The 12,475-nt window shown below is 62.1% G+C and overlaps 1 protein-coding gene across 5 annotated transcripts in view; it reads left to right on the top strand.

Annotated features, from left to right (window-relative positions):
• The window catches only part of COL18A1 (collagen type XVIII alpha 1 chain), a 103,634-nt gene that overhangs the window by 88,733 nt on the left and 2,426 nt on the right, over positions 1-12,475 (top strand). For 3 of the 5 annotated variants that reach the window (XM_030914288.1, XM_010370120.2, XM_030914286.1), the window contains 11 exons: positions 205-247; positions 778-840; positions 4,284-4,327; positions 4,692-4,823; positions 5,679-5,832; positions 5,912-5,985; positions 6,630-6,758; positions 7,889-7,921; positions 10,664-10,909; positions 11,349-11,546; positions 12,271-12,386. In XM_030914288.1, the coding sequence (XP_030770148.1) occupies positions 205-247; positions 778-840; positions 4,284-4,327; positions 4,692-4,823; positions 5,679-5,832; positions 5,912-5,985; positions 6,630-6,758; positions 7,889-7,921; positions 10,664-10,909; positions 11,349-11,546; positions 12,271-12,386 (1,232 nt within the window). Of the gene's footprint in view, positions 1-204; positions 248-777; positions 841-4,283; positions 4,328-4,691; positions 4,824-5,678; positions 5,833-5,911; positions 5,986-6,626; positions 6,759-7,888; positions 7,922-10,663; positions 10,910-11,348; positions 11,547-12,270; positions 12,387-12,475 lie in introns of all 5 variants that reach the window. The other 2 variants (XM_030914287.1, XM_010370118.2) reach the window with 1 other exon arrangement.

Genomic DNA, 12,475 nt, shown 5'->3' with positions numbered 1-12,475 from the left:
CCCCTGTTCCCTCCTGTCTCTGACTAGGGGTGGCTGCCGTGGCTCCTGCTCTCCGCACCCCTGTTCCCTCCTGTCTCTGACTAGGGGAGGCTGCCATGTGGCCTCATGCAGGGGCTGGTGCTTCTGGACTTGGGGACCCCTGAGTGGTGGCGGCCTTCACTTCAGAACATCGCCCTCACAGCCACCTCTCCCCATTCCTTGCAGATGTTTGCTGAGTCCAGCCGCCCCGGGCCTCCAGGATTGCCAGGTGAGGGCCCCGGGCTCACAGCTGGGGATACAGGCGCTGAAGGGATGCTCCAGGGCCCCACGTGCCTTCCCGCGCCAGCAGCAGTGAGACCCCCCAGTGCCCTAAGGCCGGTGCCACGCGCCCAGCCCATGCCCCCAGTGCCCTAAGGCCGGTGCCACGCGCCCAGCCCATGCCCCAGTTCTGATGATGTTGGCCCTCCCAGCACAGCTGTCCAGGACCTGACCTTGGGGTGGCCCCATTTGCTGTTCTCCGTTTAGACTTTGCTTTTCTGCCCAAAGCAGAGTGGAAGCAGCCCCATCCCTGCTGTTGGTCAGCACATGCCCTGCAGATGTGGCCTGGCCTCCACGTGGCCTGCTGAGGGGGACCCGGGGTGCCCCTGCTCTCCAGGAGCTCCTACCCTGACTGTCCCCACGTCCATCTGATGCCCGCCAGCCAGGCCCCCAGGCACTGGGGTATTTCAGGCAGGAGGGGCACCACCCTGGAGCCCTCCCTGGCACACTCCGTGACGGGCACTGGGTCTCTTCCTCCAGGGAATCAGGGCCCTGCAGGACCTAAGGGCGCCAAAGGAGAAGTGGGCCCCCCCGGACCACCAGGTGAGCACCTCTGGGTCTCCCAGGCGGAGGAGGTGGTGTGGCCAGCACTGAGGCATGGTCACACCCAGAGCCCCCCGGCGGCTCCTGGACCCTCACTGGGTGGTGACCACCTCGCCCTGTGGGAGGAAGGAAGCCCCTTCTGGGTTGATGCGGATGTCAAAGGACCTGGATTTGGAGGCGGGGGCGGCTGCAGGGCACAGGCCCAGCAAGATACCCCCATCACCCCATCTCCTGAGGAGCAGGCGGCTGCCCTTCCGCACTAGACCCCAGTGGGCACTGCGCAAAGACACAGCAGCCTAGGTGTGCCGGCGGCCCTGAGACGCCCCCTCCCCTCCCCTCCGTGGGGCCGGCGGCCCTGAGACGCCCCCTCCCCTCCCCACCATGGGGCCGGCGGTCCTGAGACGCCCCCTCCCCTACATGGGGCCGGGGGTTGGCCCTGGAGGACCTTAGGTCGAGAAACTCTCCAGGGCCTCATGTGGGAAGGAGGCATTGTCCAACAGGCTGTCCGGAGGGTGAGCCCAACACCCCTGCTCCTCCTGAAGAACGAGAATTGCCCCCTGAGCCCCACCTCCATTGAGGGTGGTGGGGCTGCTTGGATGTCCTGCCAAGACCACCGAGAACAGCTGGATAAAATGTGAGAAAACCACTGTTTGAGGATGTCTGGGGGCTGGCAGAGCAGAAGCCCAGAGAGCCAGGCCAGCCTCGGGCGCCTCTCGCCGCCATGGTCCCCTCTCGCCACCAGGGTCCTCTGCTGAGGAGGCTGCAATACCTACTCTAGCTGGGGCTGCACCTTGGAATGGGAAGGGACCAGGCAGGCAGAGGTTGAGTCAGGCTGGGACATCCTTAAGGCCTGTGGAGGAAAAGGGAGGCAGAAAGCAAGCGGGAAGATGGAAGACGTGCCTGTCCCATCCTTGGATCTCTCAGCGTCACACACGATGCCCAGGAAGGAGTGAGTGGGGCATAGATGACTGGCGCTGACCAGAAACCAGGAGGAGAGGCCGATGACACACCCGACCGGGAGGCCCAGCTCATGGGGTCATCGGACCCGCCTTGAACTCTGAAGGTCACATTCAAAAGCCGCAGGAAGCCTGGAGATGGCAGCAGAGAGCTGGGAAGCTCAGAGGTGTCCATAAATGGTTTCCAAAATATCCAAGAAAGGCCAGTGTAGACTCCGACAGCCAATGGTATTCCCGTAGCCTTTGGAACGAGGATGACATGCAGGCTGGCCACTCCAGACCCGAGCTGTCTCGGCGGTGAAGGGCACTTCAGGGGGAAGATGAGGCCGACAGAAAGGAGTGCAGAGATGGGGAGAGACAGCGCCGGCGGGAACTGGCATCCCAGCAATAGTGGGGTCGTGTGTGGGGAACCAGCGTGGGCTGCCCAGCACAGGGTCCCAGTGACAGTGGGATCTGAGGCTCCTGCAGGAACCGGCGTGGGCTGCCCAGCACGGGATCCCAGCGACAATGGAGTCAGAGATCTGAACAGCAGGTCTGACAGGCGTCACCTGCAATGGTCTCCAGGCCACGTCCCCAGCATTGGGACCAGGGTCTGCCCCGGAGGGGCCCAGGCTAGGCTGAATGCAGGCCTGGCTTCCAGGAACTGTGATCTCATGAGTGCAGTAGAAACAAGTGGGAAATGCCCACAGGGTAGTGCCCTTCCAGGCGGCTCATGAGTCAAGGAGAAGCAGCTGGAAGTGAGGAACCCCTGGCGCTTAGATACGTCCAGGGCATCCTTAGTCCTCACACTGCAGCCTCAGGGGCCTCCACGGCCGGTCACATCCCTCTGCGGAAGGACCCTCAGGGGCCTCCACAACCGGTCACCTCCCTCTGCAAAAGGACCCAGTCCAGGAGGGAGCATGGGTCCTGACAGCAGCCATGACCTCCAACCCCAGGGACTGCACCTGTGGGATGGGGGTGCCCTGGGGGTGTGGAGCCACCTGCTCAGAGGCTTCTGGGTTACAGGGCACAGCCTCCAAGAATGAGGTTGGGCCGGGCGCAGTGGCTCAAGCCTGTAATCCCAGCACTTTGGGAGGCCGAGACGGGCGGATCACGAGGTCAGGAGATCGAGACCATCCTGGCTAACATGGTGAAACCCCCGTCTCTACTAAAAAATACAAAAAAACTGGCCGGGCGAGGTGGCGGGCACCGGTAGTCCCAGCTGCTCGGGAGGCTGAGGCAGGAGAATGGCGTAAACCCGGGAGGCAGAGCTTGCAGTGAGCTGAGATCCGGCCACTACACTTCAGCCCGGGCGACAGAGCGAGACTCCGTCTCAAAAAAAAAAAAAAAAAGAGTGAGGTTGTCTCCACCCCGGTCAGGGTTCCAGGGGAACAGTCACAGGAGAAGGTTTGCCCAAGGCCGTCTAAGGTCCCACCTGGAAGGAGAACGGGTTTTGTCATCTCCACTGACAAAATTACAGCTTTAAATAGTACTGTTTCCACACATCAAATGCTAAAGAACAAACAGCATTTATTGTTAAAGAGCAACAAACATTTATTTGATGAAAATAGATGGGAAGAAATAGTAAAGATCAAAAATGAGTGAAGAGAAATTGTGTACGGTGTACGTATATAAAAATAGCAAGGATCAGGACAGTCCAACAATCCGAAGTTAATTCTTTGAAAAGGCTCACAACATTCCTAACCTCTGCCAAGGCTGATGGAAAGGGGAGAAGCGACAAGGAGTGATTTCAGCAAAGGCCCCTCCGTGGTCTGGAAGGAGCCACCTGGGACTTCCACAGCTTCCCCCTCGGAGGCGGTGTGGGGACCTCAAGTCAGGGCCAAGGCAGCTGCCTGCCCACCCTGGGAGGGGCAGAGGAGAGACAGGAAGGACAGGACGCGGGAAGGAAGGAATCGCGTTGCTCTTTTCTCGGCACGTTTCCAACATAAGCCGCCCAAGTGGATCTGCAGGTGGACCGTCAGGGTTCACCGAGGTCACCAGATGGAAGGGGAGTTGAGAAAAACCACCAACCAGGCCGGGCGCGGTGGCTCACGCCTGTCATCCCAGCACTTTGGGAGGCCGAGGCGGGCGGATCACGAGGTCAGGAGATCAAGACCATCCTGGCGAACACAGTGAAACCCCGTCTCTACTAAAAATACAAAAAAATTAGCCGGGCGTGGTGGCGGGCACCTGTAGTCCCAGCTTCTCGGGAGGCTGAGGCAGGAGAATGGCGGGCACCCGGGGGGCGGAGCTTGCAGTGAGCCGAAATCGCCCCCTGCACTCCAGCCTGGGTGACAGAGCGAGACCATCTCAAAAAAAAGACACCGTTAGCAAAAACATCAGAAAGTATCAGCTAAGAAGAACCTAATGAAATATGGGATCTCTACCAGGAAATCAGGCAATGGCTAGAAGCGCCTCAGGCAAACCCGCCAGTGCTGGGGGCTGCAGGGGGAGCCCGGCGTCGTCAGATGCCACCTCAGCGAGACCCCACCTGTGTCTCTCTTGCAGGGCAGTTTCCATTCGACTTTCTTCAGTTGGAGGCTGAAATGAAGGTGAGTGACCTCCCTGGTGGGGTTGGGGGCCTCCAAGATCCTGTACATCCCCCTGGGTGGCTGCTTCCAATTCCTTGCGCCATCCAGCCCAAGACCCCTTCCTGTTCAGCCCTGAGAGGAGCGCTGGCTCCAGAGGGCATCGAGGGCGTCTCTCAGGACGTTTCTGTCCCCAGCTCAGTTTTTGGGGACTTAGCTGATACAGTGGGAGGTGGGGAGTCAAGCCCTATTCTCTGCAGCCAGCAGCTCCCAGGCCTGGGCTCCAGAAGCTTCCGACTGCCGTACCCTGGCTCGGGAGGGATGGGAGGTCACCTGTGGCTTGTAGGGGTTCGGGGCTCCTGTGTCTGACAAGTGTTTCCGTCCACAGGGGGAGAAGGGAGACCGAGGTGATGCAGGACAGAAAGGCGAAAGGGGTGAGCCCGGGGGTGGCGGCTTTTTTGGCTCCAGCCTGCCAGGCCCCCCCGGCCCCCCAGGCCCACCTGGCTACCCTGGGATTCCAGTAAGTCCCAGCCTGTGCAGGCAGAGTGTATGTCCCAGGGGTCTGGGTGCAGGAGCTGAGGGCAGGTCCAGCCCGGCCACCAACGCCCGCCAAGGCTGGAGCTGCCCCTGTAAGCTCAGCAGCCCCGACATGGCCCTGTCCCCGTGTGGGGACGCAGCAGGCCGCCCAGGTGTGGGTGCACTGGCCCCGGACACACCCCATCCCCCTGCAGCGTTCCATGGCCTGCCCTCCTGCCAGGGCCAAGCGCATCCACCTCTGCTCCTGGGCTGGTTCAGATCGGGGTTTAGGCCCATCAGTCCTGAAAGACTCCAGAGAGCCATGGGCCCCAGCTTCTGCCTGGGGGCCCACACTGTTGTCAGGTCTCTGGTATCTGCTGGTCTCTCTGGTCAGAGCTGGTCTCTGCCCCAGGATCGCACCCCCAGGGAAGAAGGGGTGATGGTGTGGGGGTTTCTCAGGCCATGGTGTGGGCAGGGAGGGGACCAGTGACTCAGGTGTGGGGGTTTCTCAGGCTATGGTGTGGGCAGGGAGGGGACCAGTGACTCAGGTTGCGCTCATCAAGGGGATGTTGGCAGCTGCAGACCCAGCCCCACAAGCTTGCCCACTCCCAGCCCAGTGCAGACCCAGCCCCACAAGCTTGCCTGCCCCCAGCCCAGTGCAGCCGCAGCCCCACAAGCTTGCCCGCCCCCAGCCCAGTGCAGCCCCAGCCCCACAAGCTTGCCCGCCCCCAGCCCAGTGCAGCCGCAGCCCCACAAGCTTGCCCGCCCCCAGCCCAGTGCAGCCCCAACCCCACAAGCTTGCCCGCCCCCAGCCCAGAGCACGAGGTAACCAGGAAGCGTCTCTTGTCGCCGTCCCTAGGGTCCCAAGGGAGAGAGCATCCGGGGCCAGCCTGGCCCACCTGGACCTCAGGGACCCCCCGGCATCGGCTACGAGGGGCGCCAGGGCCCTCCCGGCCCCCCAGGCCCCCCTGGCCCCCCAGGGCCCCCTTCATTTCCCGGCCCTCACAGGCAGAGTAAGTCAGTGGGGAGTGGACCCCGGGCAGAGGCCGCCTCGTGTGGCTTCCTGTTCCCACCTTGGTTTCTCTCCTGCAGCTATCAGCGTTCCTGGCCCTCCGGGCCCCCCTGGGCCCCCTGGGCCCCCTGGAACCATGGGCACCTCCTCAGGGGTGAGTATCTAGGCAGCCGGCTGGGCACCTGGGTCCCATGCCCTGGCTGGTTCTGCAGCCCCTGCCCCTCAGAGGCACTGTCCCACGGACCCCACAGGGAGATGCACAGGAGGCCGAGATGTGGTTTCCAGGGTAGAAGCAGGGCCAGGCTGCGGGGGGATCCAGTGGGCCCAGGAGGACGACCACCAGCTGGGAAGTGTCTAGGGCCCATGCACTGTCCATGGAGGCTGAGGGGCTTGAGGTGGGCAGGGGTCCCCACGGTGCTCATGGGGGCAGCTGCCTCAGTCCATGCCTGCCCAAAGCCCTGCGGCCCCTGCCCAGCACCCTGAAATGGGCATCACTTCCTTCTGCCCCTGCCCAGCACCCTGAAACGGGCATCACTTCCTTCTGCCCCTGCCCAGCACCCTGAAACAGGCATCCCTTCCTTCTGCCCCTGCCCAGCACCCTGAAACGGGCATCCCTTCCTTCTGCCCCTGCCCAGCACCCTGAAACGGGCATCCATTCCTTCTGCCCCTGCCCAGCCCCCTGAAACAGGCATCCCTTCTGCCCCTGCCCTGCGCCCTGAAGCAGGCATCCCTTTCTTTTGCCCCTGCCCCGTGCCCTCCCGCCTTGAGCCCCATGCCCCTGCGTTTGGGTCCCAGCAGGTGAGGCTCTGGGCCACGCGCCAGGCCATGTTGGGCCAGGTGCACGAGGTTCCCGAGGGTTGGCTCATCTTCGTGGCCGAGCAGGAGGAGCTCTACGTCCGTGTGCGGAATGGGTTCCGGAAGGTCCAGGTGAGTGCTGTGCATGGCAGGTTCCTGACTTGTGGAAGGACCCAAGCTGCCTCCTGGGGCTTAAGGGAGGCGAGAGGCCCAGGCCCCAGACAGGGATGGAGGCAGGTGGCAGCCAGCGCTTGTTAAACTTTCAAACTTTTGGCAAAGTTTAGTAAAATACTTTTGTGAGCAGTTTTGGGATTAGAGAAAAGTGAGCTCAAACTTCTGGAAGCAGATGAACACATGGTGCATGAGGGGCTCCTGGTGGGTCACGTCACAGTGAACATTTACAAAGATAAACATCACCTCACACGCCTGTTAAGGTGTCTGGTGGGACAAGGCTGGAGTGGGGCTCGGGCCCTCCAGGGCCACGTGATGTCCACAGCACGGCCCCGGCTGGGATGCAGGCTGTCCCATGGCTCTGCACCCCACGTTATAAACACCGAGGTGGGATGAAATGTGCCCTCGCCGCTTAGCATGGGCCTTGCTCACCAGCCTGGTTCCTCGGACACACCTGGGATCGCCCCTTCCAGTCCAGGCCAGCCTCTTTCCTGCTTTCCCAAAACGGCCTGGATGGCAAGAGCGGCCACTCTGACCCAGGTGGGTGTGGCATGGGTTTGCCTTCATGTGGCAAAGGTGAGGACTGATAGAAGCCCCGTGCCGCCAAAACGGCCTGTGACGTCTGTGGGAGCCTCCACGGCAGACTGTGCATTGACACAGCCCTGACTTCTGCAGCCCTCCCACCTTCCTGCTAGCACTCCCTCCATCTCACCACCGGCCCCCACCCGGGCCTGGGCCGGCCCCTGCAGTCCCCCAGACTGTGAATCCCATTCCAGTCCCTTATCTGGCCAGGGAGAGGCTGCCAGTCTCACAGCAGATGCCAAGCTGGTGCCCACTGTGTGCCAGGTGTCCTCGTAGGCAGTGAGATGCAACCCCATCCTAACTTTCAGGGGCTTTAGTCCTGACAGGAGGAGGCAGAGGATGGCATCCTAGCAAACGTGCTGGGAGGGCCGGGTGCTGGGCAGGGAGGGTACCCTTCTGTGGTCTGGAAGGGCCAGGTGCTGGGGAGGGAGAGGCGGGTGCTGGGCAGGGAGGGCACCCTGGCTCAGGCCCAGCCGCAGGTCCTGGATGACCCTGCTGCTTTCTTCCAGCTGGAGCCCCGGACGCCACTTCCACGAGGGACGGTAAGGAGCGTTTTCTCTGTTGAGACTGGTGGGTGGTCAGGACACGAGGGGGTATGTGCTGTCTCTTGTTTGGGGAACAACACGTGGTCCTTTGGAGCCCTGGAGCTGAGCATGTGGCTCACCATCAGCCTCTGGTGCAGAAAACGGGTGCAGGCCACCCAATACCTCCGTCTCAATGCAGGACACCCCAGTACCTCTGTCTCAGTGTAGGACACCCCAATACTTCCGTCTCAGTGCAGAACACCCCAGTACCTCTGTCTCAGTGCAGGACACCCCACTACCTCCGTCTCAGTGCAGGACACCCCAGTACCTCTGTCTCAGTGCAGGACACCTCACTACCTCCGTCTCAGTGCAGGACACCCCAATACCTCCGTCTCAGTGCAGGACACCCCACTACCTCCGTCTCAGCCGCTGGCCTCACGAGGGAGCCACTCTCATCCCTCAACTTTCCCAAATGTGTCTGTCACTCATTGCCCTCCTCAGGGTCAAAATCCTTGGGGCCAAAATCCACATCTTGTATCTTTGCCTTCCCTCTCCCAAAGTGCCAGACACAAGAATGGATATCTCTAGGGTGGTGGCTGACTGGGTGGGTGAATCAATGGGGAGGTGGATGGATGGGTGGATAAGATGGCGGACAGGTGGGTGAGTGGATAGATGGGCGGATGGATGGTGGACAGGTGGGTGAATGGGTGGGTGGGTAGATGGTGGACAGGTGGGTGAGTGGATGGGTAGGTAGATGGGGCGGTAGCTGGATGGGTGGATGATGGACAGGTGGGTGAGTGGATGGATGGTGAACAGGTAGATGAGTGGATGAATGGGTGGATGGATGGTGGACAGGTGGGTGAGTGGATAGGTGGGTGGATGGATGGTGGACAGGTGGGTGAGTGGATAGGTGGGTGGGTAGATGGTGGACAGGTGGGTGAGTGGATGGGTAGGTAGATGGGGAGGTAGATGGATGGGTGGATGATAGACAGGTGGGTGAGTGGATGGATGGTGAACAGGTAGATGAGTGGATGAATGGGTAGATGGATGGTGCACAGGTGAGTGAGTGGATAGGTGGGTGGATGGATGGTGGACAGGTAGATGAATGGATGAATGGGTGGATGGATGGTGGACAGGTGGGTGAGTGGATGGGTAGGTAGATGGGGAGGTGGATGAATGGGTGGATGATGCACAGGTGGGTGAGTGGATGGATGGTGCACAGGTGGGTGGGTGGATGGATGGTGGACAGGTAGATGAGTGGATAAATGGGTGGATGGATGGTGCACAGGTGGGTGAGTGGATGGGTGGATGGATGGTGGACAGGTGGGTGAGTGAATGGGTGGGTGGGTAGATGGTGGACAGGTGGGTGAGTGGATGGGTAGGTAGATGGGGCGGTAGCTGGATGGGTGGATGATGGACAGGTGGGTGAGTGGATGGATGGTGAACAGGTAGATGAGTGGATGAATGGGTGGATGGATGGTGGACAGGTGGGTGAGTGGATAGGTGGGTGGATGGATGGTGGACAGGTGGGTGAGTGGATAGGTGGGTGGGTAGATGGTGGACAGGTGGGTGAGTGGATGGGTAGGTAGATGGGGAGGTAGATGGATGGGTGGATGATGGACAGGTGGGTGAGTGGATGGATGGTGAACAGGTAGATGAGTGGATGAATGGGTAGATGGATGGTGCACAGGTGAGTGAGTGGATAGGTGGGTGGATGGATGGTGGACAGGTGGGTGAGTGGATGGGTAGGTAGATGGGGAGGTGGATGAATGGGTGGATGATGCACAGGTGGGTGAGTGGATGGATGGTGCACAGGTGGGTGGGTGGATGGATGGTGCACAGGTGGGTGGGTGGATGGGTGGATGGATGGTGCACAGGTGGGTGGGTGGATGGGTGGATGGATGGTGGACAGGTGGGTGAGTGGATGGGTGGATGGATGGTGGACAGGTGGGTGAGTGGATGGGTGGGTGGATGGATGGTGCAAAGCTGGGTGAATATTTTCGTTTTCCCAAGTGTTGCGTCCGGCTGCTGTTGGCCCCTCCTTGAGTACAGGTCATGACTTCTTAATTGGCTCAGGAGTGAAGCCTGATGTGGAGCAGTGTCGGGCTCTGCAGCAGCCGATCTCCTCACAGGGTTCAGCCCAGTCTGCTCTCACTCATTTGCCCATTCATTCATTCATTCAGTTGGCCAGTCAATAGTCACGGCCCCTCCTGTGTGCCGGGTGGCCATGGATATTGCCCTGGGTAGCACACAGCCCGGCCCTGTGGAGTGGACAATGGGGACAGCAATGTGGACGCAGTGCAGGTGGATGGCAGCTGGGTCAAGAGGGGCTCAGGGCTGTGGGGAAAGGTGCAGAATCAGGGGAATCCAGACTGGGGTGCAGACCTGGGGGCTGGGATTTCTAGGGTGGAGGTCACCTCTGAGGGAGACAGAGCAAGGGCTCAGGGACATGAGAAGGTTGGAGGTCACTGCGCTTAGGTCAGGGGCCCTAAATTGGAGCCACAGCAAGGAGAGGGCAGGTCAGGGCACGTGGTCAGTGAGGCCCACAGCTTCTGCGCACAGCTGGGTCTGGGGGCCTGAGCAGAGGTGACCACGATCTTACTCCTGCCCCCCCTGGCAAGGCAGCTCCAGGGTTGGGGGCACAGCGCCCTGCTTGCCAGCTTGGAGTGCAGCCCCTACACAGCCCAGAGGAGGACACAGATGGAGGAGGGGCAAGTGGAGGGCCCCCCTGCCGACAGGCCCCGCATCTCCCACCTGCAGGACAACGAAGTGGCTGCCTTGCAGCCCCCCGTGGTGCAGCTGCACGACAGCAACCCCTACCCCCGGCGGGAGTACTCCCACCCCACCGCAAGGCCCTGGCGGGCAGACGACATCTTGGCCAGCCCCCCTCGCCTGCCCGAGCCCCAGCCCTACCCTGGAGCCCCGCACCACAGCTCCTACGTGCACCTGCGGCCAGCGCTCCCCACGAGCCCACCCGCCCACACCCACCGCGACTTCCAGCCCGTGGTGAGTGCCCTCATAGTGGGTTCGGCTCCATCTAGCCCCTTGGCTCTTGGGGCGGCAGAAGAGGACCCAGCCCCTGCAGAGCTGCTGGGGGGTCCCAGACTTCGGCCATGGGTGGGTGTCTGGTGGCTCAGCCTGGGACTTGCCCTCCTGGTGGCCAAGCAGCGGTCATGAAAGTCCAGCCCCTATCACGTCCTTGAGGAACCGGCGTACCTCCGCCTGCAGCGGCAGCTGGGGGCACCCACGTGGCCCGGGGCTGCTCTGACCCGGCAGGGTATGGGGGCTGCTGCCTGGGCCCCTCAGTGTGTCCCTTGGGCGTTTCCCACTCAGCCCCCCTTGGCCGTGCCTGTCCATACAGGTGTGGGGCCGGGGTGGGGCGCCCAGGGCCTGGGTATAGGGTGCAGCATGGGACACAGCCCATGATGTGCCCCTCTCCCCACAGCTCCACCTGGTTGCACTCAACAGCCCACTGCCGGGCAGCATGCGGGGCATCCGCGGGGCCGACTTCCAGTGCTTCCAGCAGGCGCGGGCTGTGGGGCTGGCGGGCACCTTCCGCGCCTTCCTGTCCTCACGGCTGCAGGACCTGTACAGCATCGTGCGCCGTGCCGACCGCGCAGCCGTGCCCATCGTCAACCTCAAGGTGGGTCAGTCCAGTCCTGAGGGCATGGGCTCCTCGGCCCCCACTTGACCTCTGGGGCGAACTCCCAGCGGGGGGCTCCCCTCGAGGACCTCTGGAGGCCGCCATGGTAGACACTGCCACCCAGGCTGGTGACTTCAGGGCAGGCTCCGGGTGGGTCACATCCCATGAGGCTCAGGCCAGGGCCTCTGCATCCCTGGGTGCTGCCGCCTCCCCCAGGCCATCCCATGAGGCCCCCCACGTGGTCCCCTGACCCCCACTCCCCCAGCAGTGCCTCTCAGAGGCTCCCGTGCTGCTGGCCCGAGTGTCCACACAGGTGACAGGCCTCACAAGCCTGGAATCAGGAACCGTCCCTTGGGCCTCCAGTGCCACCCGGCCTGGTGGCCCCTCTGCCACAGCACCCCCCTCCATGTTGCTTTATTCTGTGGCTCCTTTTCGTGCACTGGGCTATTTCTGGGTGCCCTGGGGAGGACCACATTCCCAGAAGCAACAGCAGAGGGGTCACAGACCCAGGGTCCAGGGCTGGGAGCAGGCGGCTGCGGCCCGGTGCTCCCCACCCTCTTATAGCCTGGCATGAGGGGACAGGGTCCCCTGCCTTAGCCGAGGCCTCTTGGAGTCTGCAGAGGCTGCCTGGCCAGGACTGGCTTCCCTGCGCTTGTTCCCTGGCGGGACGTGCCCAGAGGCTGCAAAAGCCCCTCCGCCCACACACACATGGTTTCTCCTCCAGGATGAGCTGCTGTTTCCCAGCTGGGAGGCTTTGTTCGCAGGCTCTGAGGGTCCGCTGAAGCCCGGGACACGCATCTTCTCCTTTGACGGCAAGGATGTCCTGAGGCACCCCACCTGGTAGGTTCCCACTGCCGTGTGAGCAGCTCTGAGAGCCCCAGCCAGGGAAGGCAGACAGGCAGGACAGATGGATGGGCAGGCGTGTGCCC

This window comes from Rhinopithecus roxellana, chromosome 13 (assembly GCF_007565055.1).
Source record: "Rhinopithecus roxellana isolate Shanxi Qingling chromosome 13, ASM756505v1, whole genome shotgun sequence".
Classification (NCBI taxonomy): domain Eukaryota; kingdom Metazoa; phylum Chordata; class Mammalia; order Primates; family Cercopithecidae; genus Rhinopithecus; species Rhinopithecus roxellana.
The sequence above is the reverse complement of the archived record's forward strand: the minus strand, read 5'-3'. Positions and strand labels throughout refer to the sequence as shown.